The sequence below is a fragment of the Salvelinus namaycush genome, chromosome 3, assembly GCF_016432855.1.
Source record: "Salvelinus namaycush isolate Seneca chromosome 3, SaNama_1.0, whole genome shotgun sequence".
Lineage (NCBI taxonomy): Eukaryota > Metazoa > Chordata > Actinopteri > Salmoniformes > Salmonidae > Salvelinus > Salvelinus namaycush.
This window is the reverse complement of record NC_052309.1, coordinates 58541207-58559336: the sequence shown is the minus strand read 5'-3', so window position 1 is coordinate 58559336 and position 18130 is coordinate 58541207. Positions and strand designations below refer to the sequence as shown.

Genomic DNA, 18130 nt, shown 5'->3' with positions numbered 1-18130 from the left:
CTTCCTCGGGGTGTGAACAGTCTTTAGACATAGTTTCAAGCTTTTATTTTGAAAAAATGAGCGAGATTTATCAAAACGTGTCAGTGGATAGGCGGATGTCCCTCCATTAGTTGTTGCGCCAGACACTCGTTCCTCGACATTTTCTTTCTCTCCAGTATTGAATAGTTTACAGTCCGGTTGAAATATTATTGATGTTAAAAACAACCTGAGGATTGATTATTAAAAACGTTTGACATGTTTTTACGACCTTTACGTATACTATATGGAATTTTCGTCAAGCCTTGATGACTTGCTGTGGAATACTGAACATAACGCGCCAAACAAATGGAGGTTATTTTGATATAAAAAAACAAATCTTTATCGAACAAAAGGAACATTTATTGTGTAACTGGGAGTCTCGTGAGTGCAATCATCCGAAGATCATCAAAGATAAGCGATTCATTTTATTGCTTTTTTGGCTTTCGTGACCATTCTACATGGCTGCTAGGTGTTCTTACTGTTTTGTCTAGTGATCACAAACGCTTGGATTGCTTTCGCTGTAACGCATATTTTCAAAATCTGACACGATAGGTGGATTAACAACAAGCTAAGCTGTGTTTTGGTATATTTCACTTGTGATTTCATGAAAATAAATATTATTATTATTTTTTATTATTATTTGGCGCTCTGCAATTCAGCGGTTGTTTTACGAAAATGATCCCGCTAAAGGGATCCGTGCGTCAAGAAGTTAACTTGGGTCAAATGTTTTGGGTAGCCTTCCACAAGCCTCCCACAATAAGTTGGGTGAATTCTGGCCCTTCCTCCTGACAGAGCTGGTGTAACTGAGTCAGGTTTGTAGGCCTCCTTGCTCACATAAGTTTTTCAGTTCTGCCCACACATTTTCTATAGGATTGAGGTCAGGGCTTTGTGATGAACACTTCAATAGCTTGACCTTGTTGTCCTTAAGCCATTTTGCCACAACTTTGGAAGTATGCTTGGGGTCGTTGTCCATTTGGAAGACCCATTTGCGACCAAGCTTTAACTTCCTGACTGATGTCTTGAGATGTTGCTTCAATATATCCACATACTTTTCCTCCCATATGATGCCATCTATTTTGTGAAGTGCACCAGTCTCTCCTGCAGCAAAGCACCCCCACAACATGATGCTGCCACCCCTGTGCTTCACAGTTGGGATGGTGTGATTTGGCTTGCAAGCCTCCCCCTTTTTCCTCCAAACATAATGATGGTCATTATGGCCAAACAGTTCTATTTTTGCTTGATCAGACCAGAGGACATTCCTCCAAAAAGTACGATCTTTGTCCCCATGTGCAGTTGCAAACCGTAGTCAGGCATTTTTTATGGCTGTTTTGGAGCAGTCGCTTCTTCCTTGCTGAGCAGCCTTTCAGGTTATGTCGATATAGGACTCGTTTTACTGTGGATATAGATACTTTTGTACCTGTTTCCTCCAGCATCTTCACAAGGTCCTTTGCTGTTGTTCTGGGATTGATTTGCACTTTTCGCACCAAGTACGTTCATCTCTAGGAGACAGAACGCATCTCCTTCCTGAGCGGTATGACGGCTGCGTGGTCCCATGGTGTTTATACATGCATACTATTGTTTGTACAGATGAACGTGGTACCTTCAGGCGTTTGGAAATTGCTCCCAAGGATGAACCAGACTTGTGGAGGTCTACAACTTTTTTTCTGAAGTCTTGGCTGATTTCTTTTTTATTTTCCCATTAGGTCAAGCAAAGAGGCACTGTGTTTGAAGTAGGGCTTGAGATACAGGTACACCTCCAATAGGCTAATTGACATCATTTGAGTCAATCAGAAGTTTCTAAAGCCATGACATTTTCTGGAATATTCCAAGCTGTTTAAAGGCACAGTCAACTTAGTGTATGTAAACTTCTGACCCACTGGAATTGTGATGCAATTTCACAAATAAGTGAAATAATCTGTCTGTTAACAATTGTTGGTAAAATGACTTGTGTGATGCACAAAGTAGATGTCCTAACCGACTCGTCAAAACTTTAATTTGTTAACAAAAAATTTGTGTTGTGGTTGAAAAATTTATTTGAATGCCTCCAACCTAAGTGTATGTAATCTTCAGACTTCAACTGTATATCCATCCTGTCCTGCCTTTCTAAAATCTTCGAAAGCCAAGTTAACAAACAGATCACCGACCATTTCGAATCCCACCGTTCCTTCTCCACTGCCATCTGGATTTCGAGCTGGTCATGGGTGAACCTCGGCCACGCTCAAGGTCCTAAACAATATCATAACCTCTATCGATAAACGAAAGTACAGTGCAGCCGTCTTCATCAACCTGGCCAAGGCTTACGACTCTGTCAATCACTGCATTCTCATCGGCAGAATCAATAGCCTTGGCTTCTCAAATGACTACCTGCTTCTCAGATCGATTTGACTAACTGAACTCTGAGGGCCTGTTGTCCGGACCTCTGGCGGTCTGTATGGGGGTGCCACAGGGTGTAAATCTCGGGCTGACTCTTTTCTCTGTATATATCAATGATGTCGTTCTTGCTGCTGGTGATTCTCTGATCCACCTCTATGCAGACGATAACATTCTGTATACTTCTGGCCCTTCTTTGGACACTGTGCAAACAAACCTCCAAGTGTGCTTCAACGTCATACAACACTCCTTCCGTGGCCTCCAACTGCTTTTAAATGCTAGTGAAATGAAGTGCATGCTCTTCAACCGATTGCTGCCCGCTCTCTCCCGCCCGACTAGCATCTCTCACTACCCTGGACGGTTCTGACTTAGAATATGTGGACAACTACAAATAGGTGTCTGGTTAGACTGTAAACTCTCCTTCCAGACTCACATTAAGCATCTCCAATCCAAAATTAAATCTAGAATCGGCTTCCTATTTCGCAACAAAGCCTCCTTCACTCACGCTGCTAAACATACCTTCGTAAAACTGACTATCCTACTGATCCTTGACTTTGGCGATGTCATTTACAAAATAGCCTCCAACACTCTATTCAGGAAATTGGATGCAGTCTATCACAGTGCCATCCGTTTTGTCACCAAAGCTCCATATACTACCCACCTCTGCTACCTTTATGCTGTCGTTGGCTGGTCCTCACTTCATATTTGTCGCCAAATCCACTGGCTCCAGGTCATCTATAAGGCGGTGCTTTACCTAGCAAAGACTTCTCAGCTCACTGGTCACCATAGCAACACCCACCCGTAGCACGCGCTCCAGCAGGTATATTGCACTGGTCATACCCACAGCAAACACTCCCTTTGGCCGCCTCTCCTTACAGTTCTCTGCTGCCAATGACTGGAACGAATTGCAAGAATCACTAAAGCTGGAGATGCATATCTCCCTCACTAACTTTAAGCATCAGCTGTCAGAGCAGCTTACCGATCACTGTACCTGTACACAGCCAATCTGTAAATGGCACACCCGACTACCTCATCCCCATATTATTTCTTGCTCTTTTTGCACACCTGTATCTCTACTTGCACATCATCTGCACATATATCACTCCAGTATTAATGCTAAATTGTAATTATTTTTGCCTCTATGGGCTATTTATTGCCTAACTCCCTACTCTTCTACATTTGCACACACTGTACGTAGGCTTTTCTATTTTTCTTTTGTGTTATTGACTGTACATTTGTTTAACTGTTTTTGTCGCACTGCTATGCTTTGTCTTGGCCAGGTTGCAGTTGTAAAAGAGAACTTGTTATATACTGGCCATAACTGGTGAAATAAAATACGAAACATTAAAGCCTTTGGTTTGTTTAGGCATTCTTATTCTGAAGCAGAAATGACCCTTGTAAACATTATTTGATTAATATCGTGATAATTATCGTTATCAAATGAAAAATTATCACTGTATATGTGTATTTTATTTGCCATATCGCCCCAGCCTTATTGTGGAGGCCAGGTCATCTGATGCAGCACTCCATATTTCCACCAAGCTAATGTCCATTGCTTGTGTTTCTTGACCCAAGTCACTTCATATTGGTGTTATTAAATAGTGGTTTCTTTACAGCAGTACGACCATGAAGGCCTGATTCACGCAGTCTCCTCTGAACAATTGATGTTGATGTCTGTTACTTGAACTCTGTGAAATATTTATTTGTGCTGCAATCTGAGGTCCAGTTAACTCTATTGAACTTATCTGCAGCAGAGGTAACTCTGGGTCTTCCTTTCCTGTGGTTTCATCATGGCACTTGATGGTTTTTGTGACTGCACTTGAAGGAACTTTCAAAGCAATGATGGACTGTTGTTTCTCTTTGCTTATTTGAGCTGTTCTTGCCATAATATGGACTTGGTCTTTTACCAAATAGGGATATCTTCTGTATACCACCCCTACCTTGTCACAACACAACTGATTGGCTCAAACACATTAAGAATTTACTTTTTAACAAGGCACACCTGTTGATTGAAATGCATTCCAGGTGACTACCTCATGAAGCTGGTTGAGAGAATGCAAAGCTGTCATCATGGGAGAGGGTGGCTACTTAGAATCTTATATAAAATATATTTAGATTAAAAAAAAAATGTTTTGGTTACTACATGATTCCATGTGTTCATAGTTTTGATTTCTTCACTATTATTCTACATTGTAGAAAATGGTACGACTAAAAACCCTTGAATGAGTAGGAGTGTCCAACCTTTTGACTGGTACTGTACTTCCATTCCAATTTTTTCCCCAACTTGTACCGGTGGATCTTCATTCGTTTCTTGAGGCCTTTGGGCTTCCTAGAGCAAAACAACCGACATTTACGTGTTTGAGAGTCTCGTCTTTCCATAGAGGGGTCATAAACGTTTGGACCCTGCAGACTATTTTGTGAGAAGACCGGTATTTGAGATGTCTCATGGTCTGACGAACACCGCTCTTACCTTTCACCGCAGATGCGTAAGTGCGACATCAACGGATGCGGAGGATTTGAGACATCCAATGCAAACAACCTGATGTCTCTACCTTAAACCTACAGATTTATATGGGGATTTTTCTATGCTAATCTGCAGGTGCTGGTCCCTGAAGGCATTCAAAATGCAGTTTGTGCATTTACTTTGATGTGGCTACAGTGGCGGGAAGAGGAGCCAAGAGTGTCGTACCAGTGCGTGTGGACAGAGTTGTAACTCGTTTGAAGGCCAATTGTGAGGGTGTGCATCCGGAGTGGACGCAGGTCAAAGAGTGGGAGATGTATAGAAACATCCTTTCAGTGTTCGTTGCGCCTTTTGCAGGATGGGTCTGTACTTTCAGAAGTTCCATGACATGCAGGCTAAATGCAAACACTAAAGTCAAACTGCACGCAGAGACATACAAATGGTATCCACAAGTTCATCTGACTCTGGAGAAGTAGATAAAGGGCCTCATTGCCAAAATCCCGAGGTTTCCCTTTAAACAGCTGTTAAGTTTGATCGGTAGCAGATAATTATTTTTTGATTTTAAGATTAGAATAGCAGAGGAGAGGATGCTTTTTGTCTTAGTTGTTGGGAAAGTGGTCAAAGTAGCTGATTTGTGTCGAGTTACATTTGTTTACAGTTAATAGAATGCAATTTTTGGAGTGACTATCACAATGGAACCTTCAGAATGCTGAGTAATTCCCGTACGTGGATGGAGGACAAAAAATGGCAGTTTTAATATTTTAAAAGAGCTCAAACTATTCCAGACTAGTCTACACGTTTTAAAGTTTGAACACCGTTTCTAGCTTAAACAGTGTCAGAGGAGTAGCTTTGTATAAAAAAATATAACTATAAGTCCAAAATAATTCTTACAATATCTAGTAAGTCGACGTTTGTTGGAGATTTAAAGTGGGGGCTGTTTCTTCACAAGCCCCACTAATAATAATTGATTGCATTTATAAAGCAGCTTTCCACCTACAGTAGGTGCTCAGTGCTTATCATTATAAGGGGGGAAACACCTGTTCCACCACATGTAACACTGCAACGATTTTGTGACGGGAACACTCACCACAAATCAGTTATTGTGGTGGAAAGGTTAGGAGTGTTGTATGCCAATTGGAAATCAAGTGCATGATTAGGTGGCCATGATTTGAAAGGGGCCAGGTTGGGAATTTAGCCAGGACACAAGGGTTAACACCCCTGCTCTTACAGTAAGTGCCATGGGGTTTTTAATGACCACCGAGACTATGTCCTGGGTTTTCCCATAGACCAGAGGGAAGAGTGCCCCCTGCTGCAACATAACTTCCATATCTCTAATAGTGTCTGTCTCGCTCTCTCTCGCTGGGCTCTGTAGCATGGGAAGGACTTTGAGGCGATCCAGACGAACATAGCTTTGAAGCATAAGAAGAAGGGGAAGCCAGCCAGCATGGTGAAGAACAAAGAACAAGTCCGACACTTCTACTACCGCACCTGGCACAAGATTTCCAAGCACATCGACTTCGCCAACGGTAAGCTAGCTTGTCTCTCTCGGTCTCTCTGTTTCGCTCTCTTCTCTCCGTATTTCTCAAATAGAAATCTCCACTCACCTCTTGCTTGTTTACACAGTCTTATTTTCTTTTTTTATGCCTGTGTTTCGGTTTGTTGACTAAAACATTGACCTTCAAAATCAGTGTGAAACTTTACCTGCGACCTGTATGCAAAGTTTAACTTGAGAATGCCAACTGGTCTTCATATAAAGCAGGTTGTTTGCAATCTGCCTTCATTTCTTCTTTTGAATCCTATTATGTTTGATACACACACACACCTGCAACCAACTCATTAAATGTGCAAGAGCGAAACTGTCTTTTGATCTTACCATCAGTGTGAGACCCGTCTTTAAATTGGTTGTGGAGCACCCAAGATCACTGGTGTGCTGCAGTTGTTTTCTTTTCACTTTTATCCCATAACATGCTCAGTTCCTCCTGTCCCATAGTGTACTCCCGTGTGCTGAAGAAGTCTTCTCAGGAGCTGTATGGTCTCATCTGCTACGCTGAACTCCGGAAGAAGGTTGGAGGATGTAAGTCAAGCAGGGTGTGTGTGTGGTGGGGGGGCTGTCTGTGTCTGGGATGGTGTGTTTGACACTGGCCTCAGTCTGGCTCTGTTTCTGGGGCTGATTGGCCACAATGGAGCTGATTTAAGTGTTGCGCTGGACAGGGCCGGGTTCATGAGGGACAGTTAAGTGTGGCGAAGGTCATGAAGGATGTTATGTTATTAATGTTACTATGTCTGTGTTAATCTTGTGTCCAAAGATAGATAGCTTTTCTACCTCCTGTTGGAAGACATTTTTAGATATGTTAATGTTTGTGTTGCCTTCACAAAGCAAGAGCAAGGAGGTACGCACTCTAGCTTTTCTAACTCTGTTGTTGTTCATAGTGATGGACGATAAGAACGTGGCCAAGCTTAACGAGCTCATCCAACAGGGGTAAGACTGAGACCAAAAATGATAACAATGTAACCACAGCTTTATGAAATATACCACCTGTTTTCTCCAAGACTTTAGGGTTATAAGTAGTTGATTTGTTTATAAATCGTTTATACATTTGAAATATACCATTATATACACCCGTTTATTCTGTACACCCATCTAGTACCTGGTCGGTACCTCCTTTGCCTCTAGAACAGCTTGAATTCTTCGGGGCATGGGTTCTACAAGTCGGAAAAGTTCCACAGGGATGTTGGTCCATTTTGATGCTATGGCATCGCGCAGTTGCTACAAATTGCACGGCGGTACATTGCCGCCACCAATCTGTATTGTTGACACCAGGAAGAATGGGTCCATGGATTCCCAATCCTTACTGTGCCATCAGCATGATGCAACAATAATCGTGAATCGGGACTGGCACTGTCAATGTTTTTTGTCCCACCATTCTCGGGAAACTCTGGAAACTGTCGTGCATGACAAGCCCATGAGGGCTGCCTTTTCTGAGATACTGGATCCGGCGTGCCTGGCACAGACGATCATACCACGCTCAGTCGCTTATGTCACTCGCTTTTCCCATTTTAATGTTCAAACAGTAACTTGATGCCTGTCTGCCTGCTTTATATAGCAAACCACGGCCACATGACTCACTGTCTGTAGCATCGAGCCATTTTCGTGAACATGATTAGCTAATAAACTGTACGGTGTGGCTATATACTGAAAAAATATATAAACACAACATGTAAAGCGTTGGTTTCATGGGCTGAAATAAAAGATCCCAGAAATGTTCCATATACAAAAAACCCCCCCGTATTTCTCTAAATTTTTGTGCGGAAAGTTGAGCTTTTCTCCTTTGCCAAGATAATCCATCCACCTGACAGGTGTGGCATATCAAGTAGCTGATTAAACGTCATGATTATTACACAGGTGCACCTTGTGCTGGGGTCAAGAAAAGGCCACTAAGTTGTGCAGATTTGTCACACAACACAATGCCACAGATGTCTGAAGTTGAGGGAGCTTGCAATTGGCATGCTGACTGCAGGAATGTCCACCAGAGCTGTTGGCAGAGAATTGAATGTTCATTTCTCTACCATAAGCTGCCTCCAACTTCGTTTTATTGAATTTGGCAGTATGTCCAACCGGCCTCAAAACTGCAGACTACATGTAATCAGGACAGCCCAGAACCTCCACATCCTGCTTCTTCACTTGCGTTGGCTGGGCCTGTCTCCCAAGTGGGTGGGCCTATGCAGGCCCACCAATGGCTGCACCCATGCCCAGGCATGTGAAATCTATAGATTAGGGCCTAATTTATTTATTTAAATTAACTGATTTCCTTACTGTCAAATTCTCTAAAATGACGGAGGCAGCTTATGGTAAAGAAATGAACATTAACGTTTCTGGCAACCGCTCTGGTGGACATTCCTGAAGTCAGCATGCCAACTGCACACTCCCTCAAAACTTGAGACATCTGTGGCATTTTGTTGTGACTGAACTGGACATTTTAGTGGACTTTTATTGTCCCCCAGCACAAGGTGCACCTGTGTAATGATCATGCTGTTTAATCAGCTTCTTGATATTTCACACATGTCAGGTGGATGAATTATCAACACTTTACATGTTGAGTTTTTGTTCAGTGTAGATAGTTGATATTGTGTAATTGTCATTTTGGTGTAGTTTTTTGTTGTTGCGATTATCTCATGTTTCTGCTCTATTCTCCCAGGGCCACCACGGTGCGTTCTAAAGGCAGGAACCTGCGCATTAAAGCTCCCATGTGCCGTGCGCTCAAGAGGCTATGTGACCCAGATGGTGAGTGTACACGCACAAACACACATTGACAGACACTCACACAGCAGGAAGAGGGAGGAAGTGTATGAATGGGGACGTTGAGTCATGCATGTGGGCAGGAGGGGATGGATTTTCATGGCATTACTCGGGAAGGGGGCGGTATGAGTAGGGGAGAGTAAGTGATGGTGGTGGTGGTCATGATGCTGATCATCTTAGGACCGGAGAGAACACATTTTATTCGTCTTTCCTTTACACCTCCCTCTCACTCACTCTCTCTAGGAGTGAGTGATGAAGAAGACCAGAAGCCTGTGCGTCTACCTCTGAAGGTTGCCGTGGAGCTGCAGCCGCGTAGCAACCACTCCTGGGCCCGTGTCCAGAGTCTTGCCCATAATCCCCGCCTCAGGTCAGTGTCAACTGACTATAAAGGCATTTCTGAATATTTTTTTGTGACATCTTCCTGTATACGAAAGGTGTACCGCAAGGTCAGTATTGGACCAGTTCTCTTTGAATATTTATATAAATAAAACTGTGTTGAAACGTGTGATATTAATCTGTATGCAGACGATACTGTTATGCATGCTGTTGCCCCAACTGTAGATGTTGTGTTGAGCTGCAATCTGACTTTGTTGCCTTACAACAAGCACTGGTTGGTTTAAAACTTGTACATAATGCGGGCTAGACTAAATGCATGTTCTCTAAGTCTTTCAGATGGACTACATATTTTTTCATTGAGTGTTTCTCGCGTAGATCGGATTCCCGCCTATACATGTCTGGGCATTTGGATTGATCAACACTTAACGTCGAAGAAACATACTGATGAAATCCATGGCGTTGTTTTGTTTTATAGTATGAAGAGTACAGCTTAACGTAGCTAAATAAAATCAAAAGGATATTTTCTCCAAACGATAGGAGGGTGTGTACATGCAGCTATTGTGTTGAGCTGTTAACAAAGAAACAAGTCCTGCTATATGTTTTGATTTTTAATACATTCTAATGATGATGCGACTAATGATTTGAAAAACAATTGCATAAAAGGCATGAGCTCTGCTTAGTTTTTTTGCGCCGGCTGAATACGCTTGATCAGTCTCTCATTCACAATTTGACAAGCACTTGATAGTGCCTCAAATTTCCCGGCGGCATCCCCTTTTTGTGGCCGTAATGCCCCCTAAAAAAAGACATACCTTTTTTGGCCAGTGGTCGTTGTGCCCTTGGCCTGAAAATAATAATTATAATTCCCTTCTCCCGGCTTCGTGCTCCGAAGCACCTCTCATATCTAAATTCTTATTCGTCAATGCCAGTCACGTGATCGGGTCCTTCTCACAGGCTACAAGTGAAGAACGACTCGTCGGGGACGCAACTGCGCGCGTCCTTATCGAATTCCGAGGCGCATATTGAAGATGTTGGAAGAACTGTCCACATTTACTTTTCGTCAGCCAACAAGATGAGTTGGTCCTAACGAACAGCAAAAGCACCAGCCTATGTCAATCTACTATCCCCTATAGTACAAAAGTTTACCTATTCTGTGCGATAAATAAGTATTTCAAACATAATCTGGGAAAGTTGTGGGATGCGATAGATCCCAAATTAATACAACCACTAGCTTCAAAAAAGCAATGAGGCTGACGCAACAGATCAGAACATTTAGCTTAAAATGTTGATAAACTATTAGGCTATTTCTTCACATTATATGTGCACATTGCAGTAGGCTGTAAGCGTGAATGTTCCAAAATGCAATCAATTAGCGGGAAAACGACATTCTCAAAAATCACCACAAATGCAATTATAATAAAAGCATTACATGCATAAAGGTGCATTTCTATTTTGAAAATTATCTTCCCCAAACTTGATACTCACGTGCTGCGTGTATGTATGCCAGTTAGGCTAAACACCCATTGTGAAGCGGGTAACTATTCTTAATTTTAAGTTATTTGTCCACTTAAATTGTGACACAAACATATATGCCTAATGGGCTAGGCTACATGATGTGTGCGACTATGAGTTGAAATGATTTCTTTTTTTTCTTTTTTAAGGCGTGCTGTTTCTTGCTTTACTGCACACACATCGCATCATTCACAAGTGATAATATTGCCACCCATCAGACTATTCTTAATTTAATCTTGTCTTTACATATACTAAATTATATGTGTGAAATTTGTTTTGATTTAGAATGGGCTATTATCATGCACCTGTCTTGGGGCAGGGGGAAAAAATTTATGTCATCTATGCAGTTAAATAGTGAATGCTGTGAATAGTGATGCTTTTCCTGTGGTTCATTTTCATGCCACGAGGTAGGCTATACTCCTGTTGTAAAGAGAAGCAATGTGCTTACTATTAGAACAATTAATAAATAAATAAATATAGTAGGCCTAGCCTATAGAAAGTAATGGTATCCTCTTTTTAATAGAGGTTATCAAAACTCTGTTTTCTCACGCAATTGCATAGCCTATAGAAATATTGCTCAACATGAGCATAGACTCTCATTAAGTGATTTGATTTTGCATTGATGTCAGAGTGATTAGAGGGACAACTGTGCTGAATACCAAGCAGTTAGCAAGTTTGGTAGGTTACTAATGCGGCATCAGAGCTTTGAGAAGCCTAATTACCGTGACTAAACGGTCATGTGGAATTTGACTGTGGTCATGACCTGTGACCGCTGGTGTGGCGGTAATACGTGACGGCGCTAAATGTATCTTTTTCCCAAATTTGGTTGTGCTATATTTTAATTTTACATTTGTATTGATTGCTTTTTCCTTTCACATTGCATTTGATTGTTGTATTACCGTGATCAGGGCACCCTTGAGAATGAGAGCCTGGTCTCAATGGGTTTTCCTTGAATAAATAATAGATTTTTTTTTTTATCAAGATGGGCATAACAATCTTTATGCTTCTGGGACACCCAACCCTGATTGTTTGGATCCCTAAACATAACGTCCATTATATGAAGCATATTGTCATTATCATGTTGGGTTTTGCTAGGTTGTGTCCTGCTGAACATGCCCCTGTCAGTGTTTGAGGTGTGTGTTGTCTACAGGAGCTGTCTTTGCTGAGAAATTAAGTATTTTCTAACATTGTTTGTTCTTCTGTGTGGTGATGTAGGATGGTGGTGGAGCTGCATAGGAAGGTGTCCAGCCTGATTGAGTTCCTGAAACAGAAGTGGGCCGTCCAGGACCAGCGGATCGTATCCTTCCACATCACAACATTTATGTCATGTCCATCTTATAGCACTTAGACCACAACCTAACTGATTATTTTTTTTGTCTGGTTGAGTATAGAATCACATGAAATTAGCACCAGACACAACCAGCTGGTAAAAAGTCTCAAATGAGCTGATCCATAGTATTTCAAGAGATCAACAGATAATATTTAGCCAAGTTGATGCTCAATTCTTGTTTTTGTTTGACATCTCTGCTGACCCTCCTTGACCGTACTGTGTTCAGCTGAAGAGCCTGCAGGAGCGCGAGGCGTTAGGGGGAACCCAGCAGCACAGTGGTAACGGCAGCCCTGCTCTCCCCTGTAGAGCAGACAAGGAGGACCTGTTCCTATACCCAGCTGAGACCAGCACCTTGACCCCCCTGCCCAGCGTAGCCCGTGTGGTCCACTCCAAGGCCTCCTGCACTGTCCACTGGCAGGAGAGTGGCAAGCCCCGGCCTGGCCCCAAGGAGCTGATCCCCACCGCCCAGATTCTGGGCATCCAGGGAGCCCCGCTCCTCCTCCTCCCCCGTGGGGGCGTGGCCAAACCTGGACGTGGTGTTGGGGATGCTCGACGTGTAGGGGGAGAGACCCCCATATCCACACCTGAAGGAGGAACGTTGGGAGGGGGAGCAGGGCCAGAGCACAAGAATCTGAACCAGATAACATCTCCTGTACCTCCACTTCCTCCTTCTTCGTCTTCGCTGCTGTTGTCTATGACTCAGAAACAGGAGGGTGGTGTAGCCGTGGGGCAGGTGGAACGGGAGAAGGGGCTGGGGGGAGGACTAGGGGTAGGGGAGGCCTTGGGGGCCAAGGGAGGAGATGGGGACTCCAATTCTCAGGACCAGGGGGGCAGTTCTTGCTCTGCAACTGTTCCGTACAGGTTTGAAGAGCGGACCACAGGGGTTAACGGCAGTGACAGTGCCTCTCCAGAGAGGAACTCCCTCCCCCTGTTGGACCCCCTGGTTCCCACCACACCTCCACCGGCACCGCGACAGGTGGAGGACGTCCCTCCAGACCAGGGGCAGGGTAGCGCAGCAGCCCCAGGAAAGGAAGAGTCTGGTGGGGTTGGTGGAGGAGGAGGCAGCACACCAACCCCGGTGTCCTGTGGTCGGTCGGCCCAGCGGATCTGTGATGAGGGCTGGAGCTCGCGGGGGTCAGACAGCAACGTGACTCTGGCAGAGCTGTACCTGATGCTGGGGAAACCTGGGAAACTGCAGCTGGAGTACGAGTGGCAGCCGGCTGCTGTTGCAGTCCCGGAGCTGGGGGACGAGGGGCTACAGGGACCAGGGCAGACATGCCCACAGCTACAGTCACCACACCCCCTGCCCCCGCCCTCCACCCACCGCGTCCTGCGCTGTCTGCTCCGGCTGGTGTCATCAGAGGTCAACCCCAAACCTGTGAGTCAACACCGCCTATTGAGGCAAATTCTTCATAGCCACTGGCCACATTCGAATTCTCTACACTTTGTCCGAAGTGTGCACTCCTGCACTCTCCCTCATGGATTTAAAAGCAATCGACTGGAAAGGGAAAGGGGGATACCTAGTCAGTTGTACAACTGAATGCATTCAACTGAAATGTGTCTTTCGCATTTAACCCAACCCTTCTGAATCAGAGAGGTGTGGGGGGCTGCCATAATCGACATCTAAGTCTTTGGTGTGAGGATTATGGTGGAAACGCCCTCTAGCCATGCTTAGACCAAACATTTAAATGCATGAGGGGGAGGGAACGAGTGCACACTTCTGGAGAAGGGTAGAGAATTGGAATGCAGACACTTTGTAGGAGACTTTGTAAACAGATTATGCAATTTAATAGCCTTAAGTCATTTTGTTTTCTTCTAATGCTCTCTCCCCTCTCCTTCAGGCCCCAGAGCTGTGCTCCACAGCCACGTCTCCGGTAAAGCCATCCCAGGAGGAACAGTCCCCCACCCCCCCAGGCAAGGCCACGGCTGTGGGGGTACGGAGCCCCAACTGTGGACGACCGCAGCCCCTGGGGGTCCGAGCGACAAAGCTGATGTTACCAAACACTGGATCCTCCGGTAGCTTACCAAACTCCTCTCACAAGCAAATGCGTACACACACACACACACACACAACATACACTTATCGAATGTTCTTCAGTAACTCCAAAGTTTTAGGTCAGAGGACCAATTCTTGAAGTAGTGTTTGTCTTTTACCTGTATCTTTGTATGACATCTCATATACACCAATACTAATTAACTGTAACCTTGGTTTTGAACCCCTCAGGTCGTAACCTCCCGCGGTCTCTGCTGGTGTCTGGGGGGGACTCAGATGGTGGGGTGTTTGCCGTTCCCACCACCCTGCCCCCCAACAGCTCCCGACACTCCCGCATGTTCTCTCCCAACAAGGAGGCCGAGCTCGCCTTCCGACAACAGCTCGACTCCATCAGCGTAAGGACATTTTGCATACTCTCTCCATATTTTGTCTGTCTCAGAAAAATAAACAAGCTGGACTCTCCATATCTCTTCATCCCTTCCAATCATTTTATTTTCCCTCTTCAGGGATGCAAACTCGTCACTTTTGGAGATTTTTCGATATAGTGCATTCGGAAAGTATTCAGACCGCTTGACTTTTACCAAATTATGTTACAGCCTTATTCTAAAATGGAATACATTTACATTATTTTTTTTTATCATCAATCTACACACAATACCCCATAAGGACAAAGCAAAAACAGGCTTTTGGAAATTCTTGCAAATGTATTAAAAAATTTAAAACAGAAATTCCTTATTCGAACAGTTTGCTATTTTTGCTCAGGTGCGTCCTGTTTCCATTGATTGTCCTTGATGTTTCTACCACTTGATTGGAGTCAACCTGTGGTAAATTCAATTGATTGGACATGATTTGGAAAGGCACACACCTGTCTATATAAGCTCCCACAGTTGACAGTGCATGTCAGAGCAAAAACCTAGTCATGAGGTCGAAGGAATTGTCCATAGAGCTCCGAGACAGGATTGTGGGGAAGGGTACTAAACAATGTCTGCAGCATTGAATGTCCCCAATACTGGGGCGAAAGTTCACTTTCCAACAGGACAATGACCCTAAGCACACAGCCAAGACAACGTAGGAGTGGCTTCAGGACAAGTTTCTGAATGTCCTTCAGTGGCCCAGCCAGTGCCCGGACTTGAGCCCGATCGAACATCTCTGGAGAGACCTAAAAATACCTATGCAGCGAAGCTCCCCATCCAACCTGACAGAGCTTCGTGGTCATGCAACAACAAATGCGCTCCTTAAGTGACGGGGCAGGGCTAGGTCTGTGTGGAACGCGGCATGTGGAGAGGGATGACGCAAGAAGCGGTGTAAACTATAAAATGGATGTTACACACAGCATATCACATTTAACAAACTAAACATTCAAATACCGTTATAGAAGGTAAAGTAAAAACCCAAACCGATCCGTGCATCAATACCGGAATATAGTAAAATACCGTATACTGCCCAGCCCTAGGAGAGACATCTGGCTATCTCATCCAATGGGTTTTGAGAAGGGGAGGATGCGAGGAGTGTGCAACTGAGATTCTCCCACTGTTCATCCAATATCACGTGTGACAGCTGTGAGCAGCCAGCCACATCCCCTAACCAGCCATTAGCTTACTCAGCTGCTTCTCTCTATCCGTTCTTTCGGCGCATCTCCATCAGTTTTCAAATGTTATTTACTGTGATGGCGAACTGGGTCTTGCAAACAGTGATGGGATTTATGTTACATTTGTTTAATCATTGGAGCAGCTCGCTACATAAGTGAAGTGCATACGTACAGTCAGGTCCATAAGTATTTGGACAGTGACACAATTTCCATAATTTTGGCTCTGTACGCCCCCAAAATGGATTTCAAAGGAAACAATCAAGATGTGATTTAAGTGTTGACTTTCATCTTTAATTTAAGGGTTTTGTGTAAAAAAAAAAAATCAAGTGTCGGAATTACAACCATTTTTTTACGTAACCCACCAATTATAGTGGCTCAGAAGTAATTGGGCAATTAACATGATCATACATCCTTTGCAGTCAATGACTGCCTGAGGTCTGGAACCCATAGATATCACCAGATGCTGGGGTTCTTCCCTGGTGATGCTTTGCCAGGCCTTTACTGCAGCTGTCTTCAGTTCCTGCTTGTTCTTGAGGTGTTTTACCTTCAGCAAGTGAAATGCATGCTCAATTGGATTCAGGTCAGGTGATTGACTTAGCCATTGCAGAACATTCCACTTCTTTGCCTTAAAAAGGTGTTGGGTTGCTTTCGCGGTATGCTTCAGGTCATTGTTTATCTGCACTGTGAAGCGCCGTCCAATGAGTTTTGAAGCATTTGGCTGAATCTGAACAGATAATATAACCCTAAACACTTCAGAATTCATCCTGCTGCTTTTGCCAGCAGTCACATCATCAATATAAATACAAGGTAGCCAGTTCCATTGGCAGCCATACATGCCCACGCCATAACACTACCTCCACCATGTTTCATAGATACGTTTTTTTTTTTTTATCTTGGCAAACTCTAAACTGGTCTTCGTGTTTTTGAGGCGTAGCAATGGTTTACATCTTGTGGTAAACCCTCTGTATTTACTCTGGTGAAGTCTTGGCTGTTGACTTTGACACAGATACGCCTACCTCCTAGAGGGTGTTCTTGATCTGGCCACCTGTTGTGAAGTGGTTTTTCTTCACCAGGGAAATAATTATTCTGTCATCCACTACAGTTGTTTTCCGTGGCCTTCCTGTCCTTTTGGTGTTCCTGAGCTCACCAGTGTGTTTTCTTTTTTAGAATGTACCAAATAGTTTTGGTCACACCTAATGATTTTGCGGTCTTTACTGGCAGTGCATGCTCTTTGGACTTCATATCTCAATATTAACAGCAACAGATTCTAAAGGCAAATGCCACACTTGAAATCAACTCTAGACCTGTTATCTGCTTACTTGTAAATTAACTAATGAGGGAATAACACACACCTGGCCATGGAACAGCTGAGCAGCCAATTATCCAATTACTTTTGGTCCCTTAAAAAGGGGATGACCACATATAAAAAGTGCTGTAATTCCTACACCATTCACCTGATTTGGATGTAAATACAGTCAAATTAAAGCTGTAATTCTGCACTTTCAGCTCATATTCATAATTTAATTTCAATTCAAATATGCTGTGGTAGACAGCTACAATAATAACTTGGTCAATGTCCAAATATTTATGGATCTGACTCTTTATTTTGCCTGTAAGAATAAGCAGGCCAGTCAGACTTCAATGTCATGCAGCCTCTGAGTGCCACTGCCATAGAGGAAAAACTGAGTACAGTGACCGTCACGCTTGTGTCTTCAACAGTTAATACCACAAGTTTCTAGCCCAAACCCTTTTCTACCGTGAATTGGTGCACATGTTACATCATTTTATAAACCATGTTGTGGGCCCTTTTTAAACTACTTGTGGGCCGCAAGTGTTTGGTTTGATAACAAATTACCTTGTTTAGTAATGTTAGATATCAACATGGTACCTTGGCTATGCACACATTTGGATGGTACAAGAAAAATGGAAAAGGGATAGATAGCCTACTCAAAGAGATGCTTCAAAGGTAGGGTGCATAGGCCTAATCAATGTAATTCTAAGCTAAATCTGAATCAAATCTATCTTTTTTTCTGGTGTTAAGTTCTTTTTGGTGCCTAACTGTTGGGAGGTATGATTGTGAGAGAGTGTAGGCTATGTGTGTAAAGTTGTAAACTAAAGATGGTTTCATATAGGCCTAACCTGAGTGTAACCCTTACTGCCACAATGAAAATGCAGATCATTATGCATTTTATATTCCTTACTACATTCCTCCTGCCCAATCACAGGTA

At 43.6% G+C, this 18130-nt stretch overlaps 1 protein-coding gene across 1 annotated transcript in view; it reads left to right on the top strand.

Annotated features, from left to right (window-relative positions):
* cramp1 (cramped chromatin regulator homolog 1) overlaps positions 1-18130 on the top strand; it is a 45233-nt gene that overhangs the window by 11189 nt on the left and 15914 nt on the right. Inside the window, exons 4-12 of the mRNA XM_038979895.1 lie at positions 6222-6375; positions 6840-6923; positions 7280-7328; positions 9046-9131; positions 9390-9513; positions 12207-12288; positions 12548-13699; positions 14163-14337; positions 14546-14709. Coding sequence (XP_038835823.1) covers positions 6222-6375; positions 6840-6923; positions 7280-7328; positions 9046-9131; positions 9390-9513; positions 12207-12288; positions 12548-13699; positions 14163-14337; positions 14546-14709 — 2070 coding nt within the window. The remainder of the gene's footprint in view (positions 1-6221; positions 6376-6839; positions 6924-7279; positions 7329-9045; positions 9132-9389; positions 9514-12206; positions 12289-12547; positions 13700-14162; positions 14338-14545; positions 14710-18130) is intronic.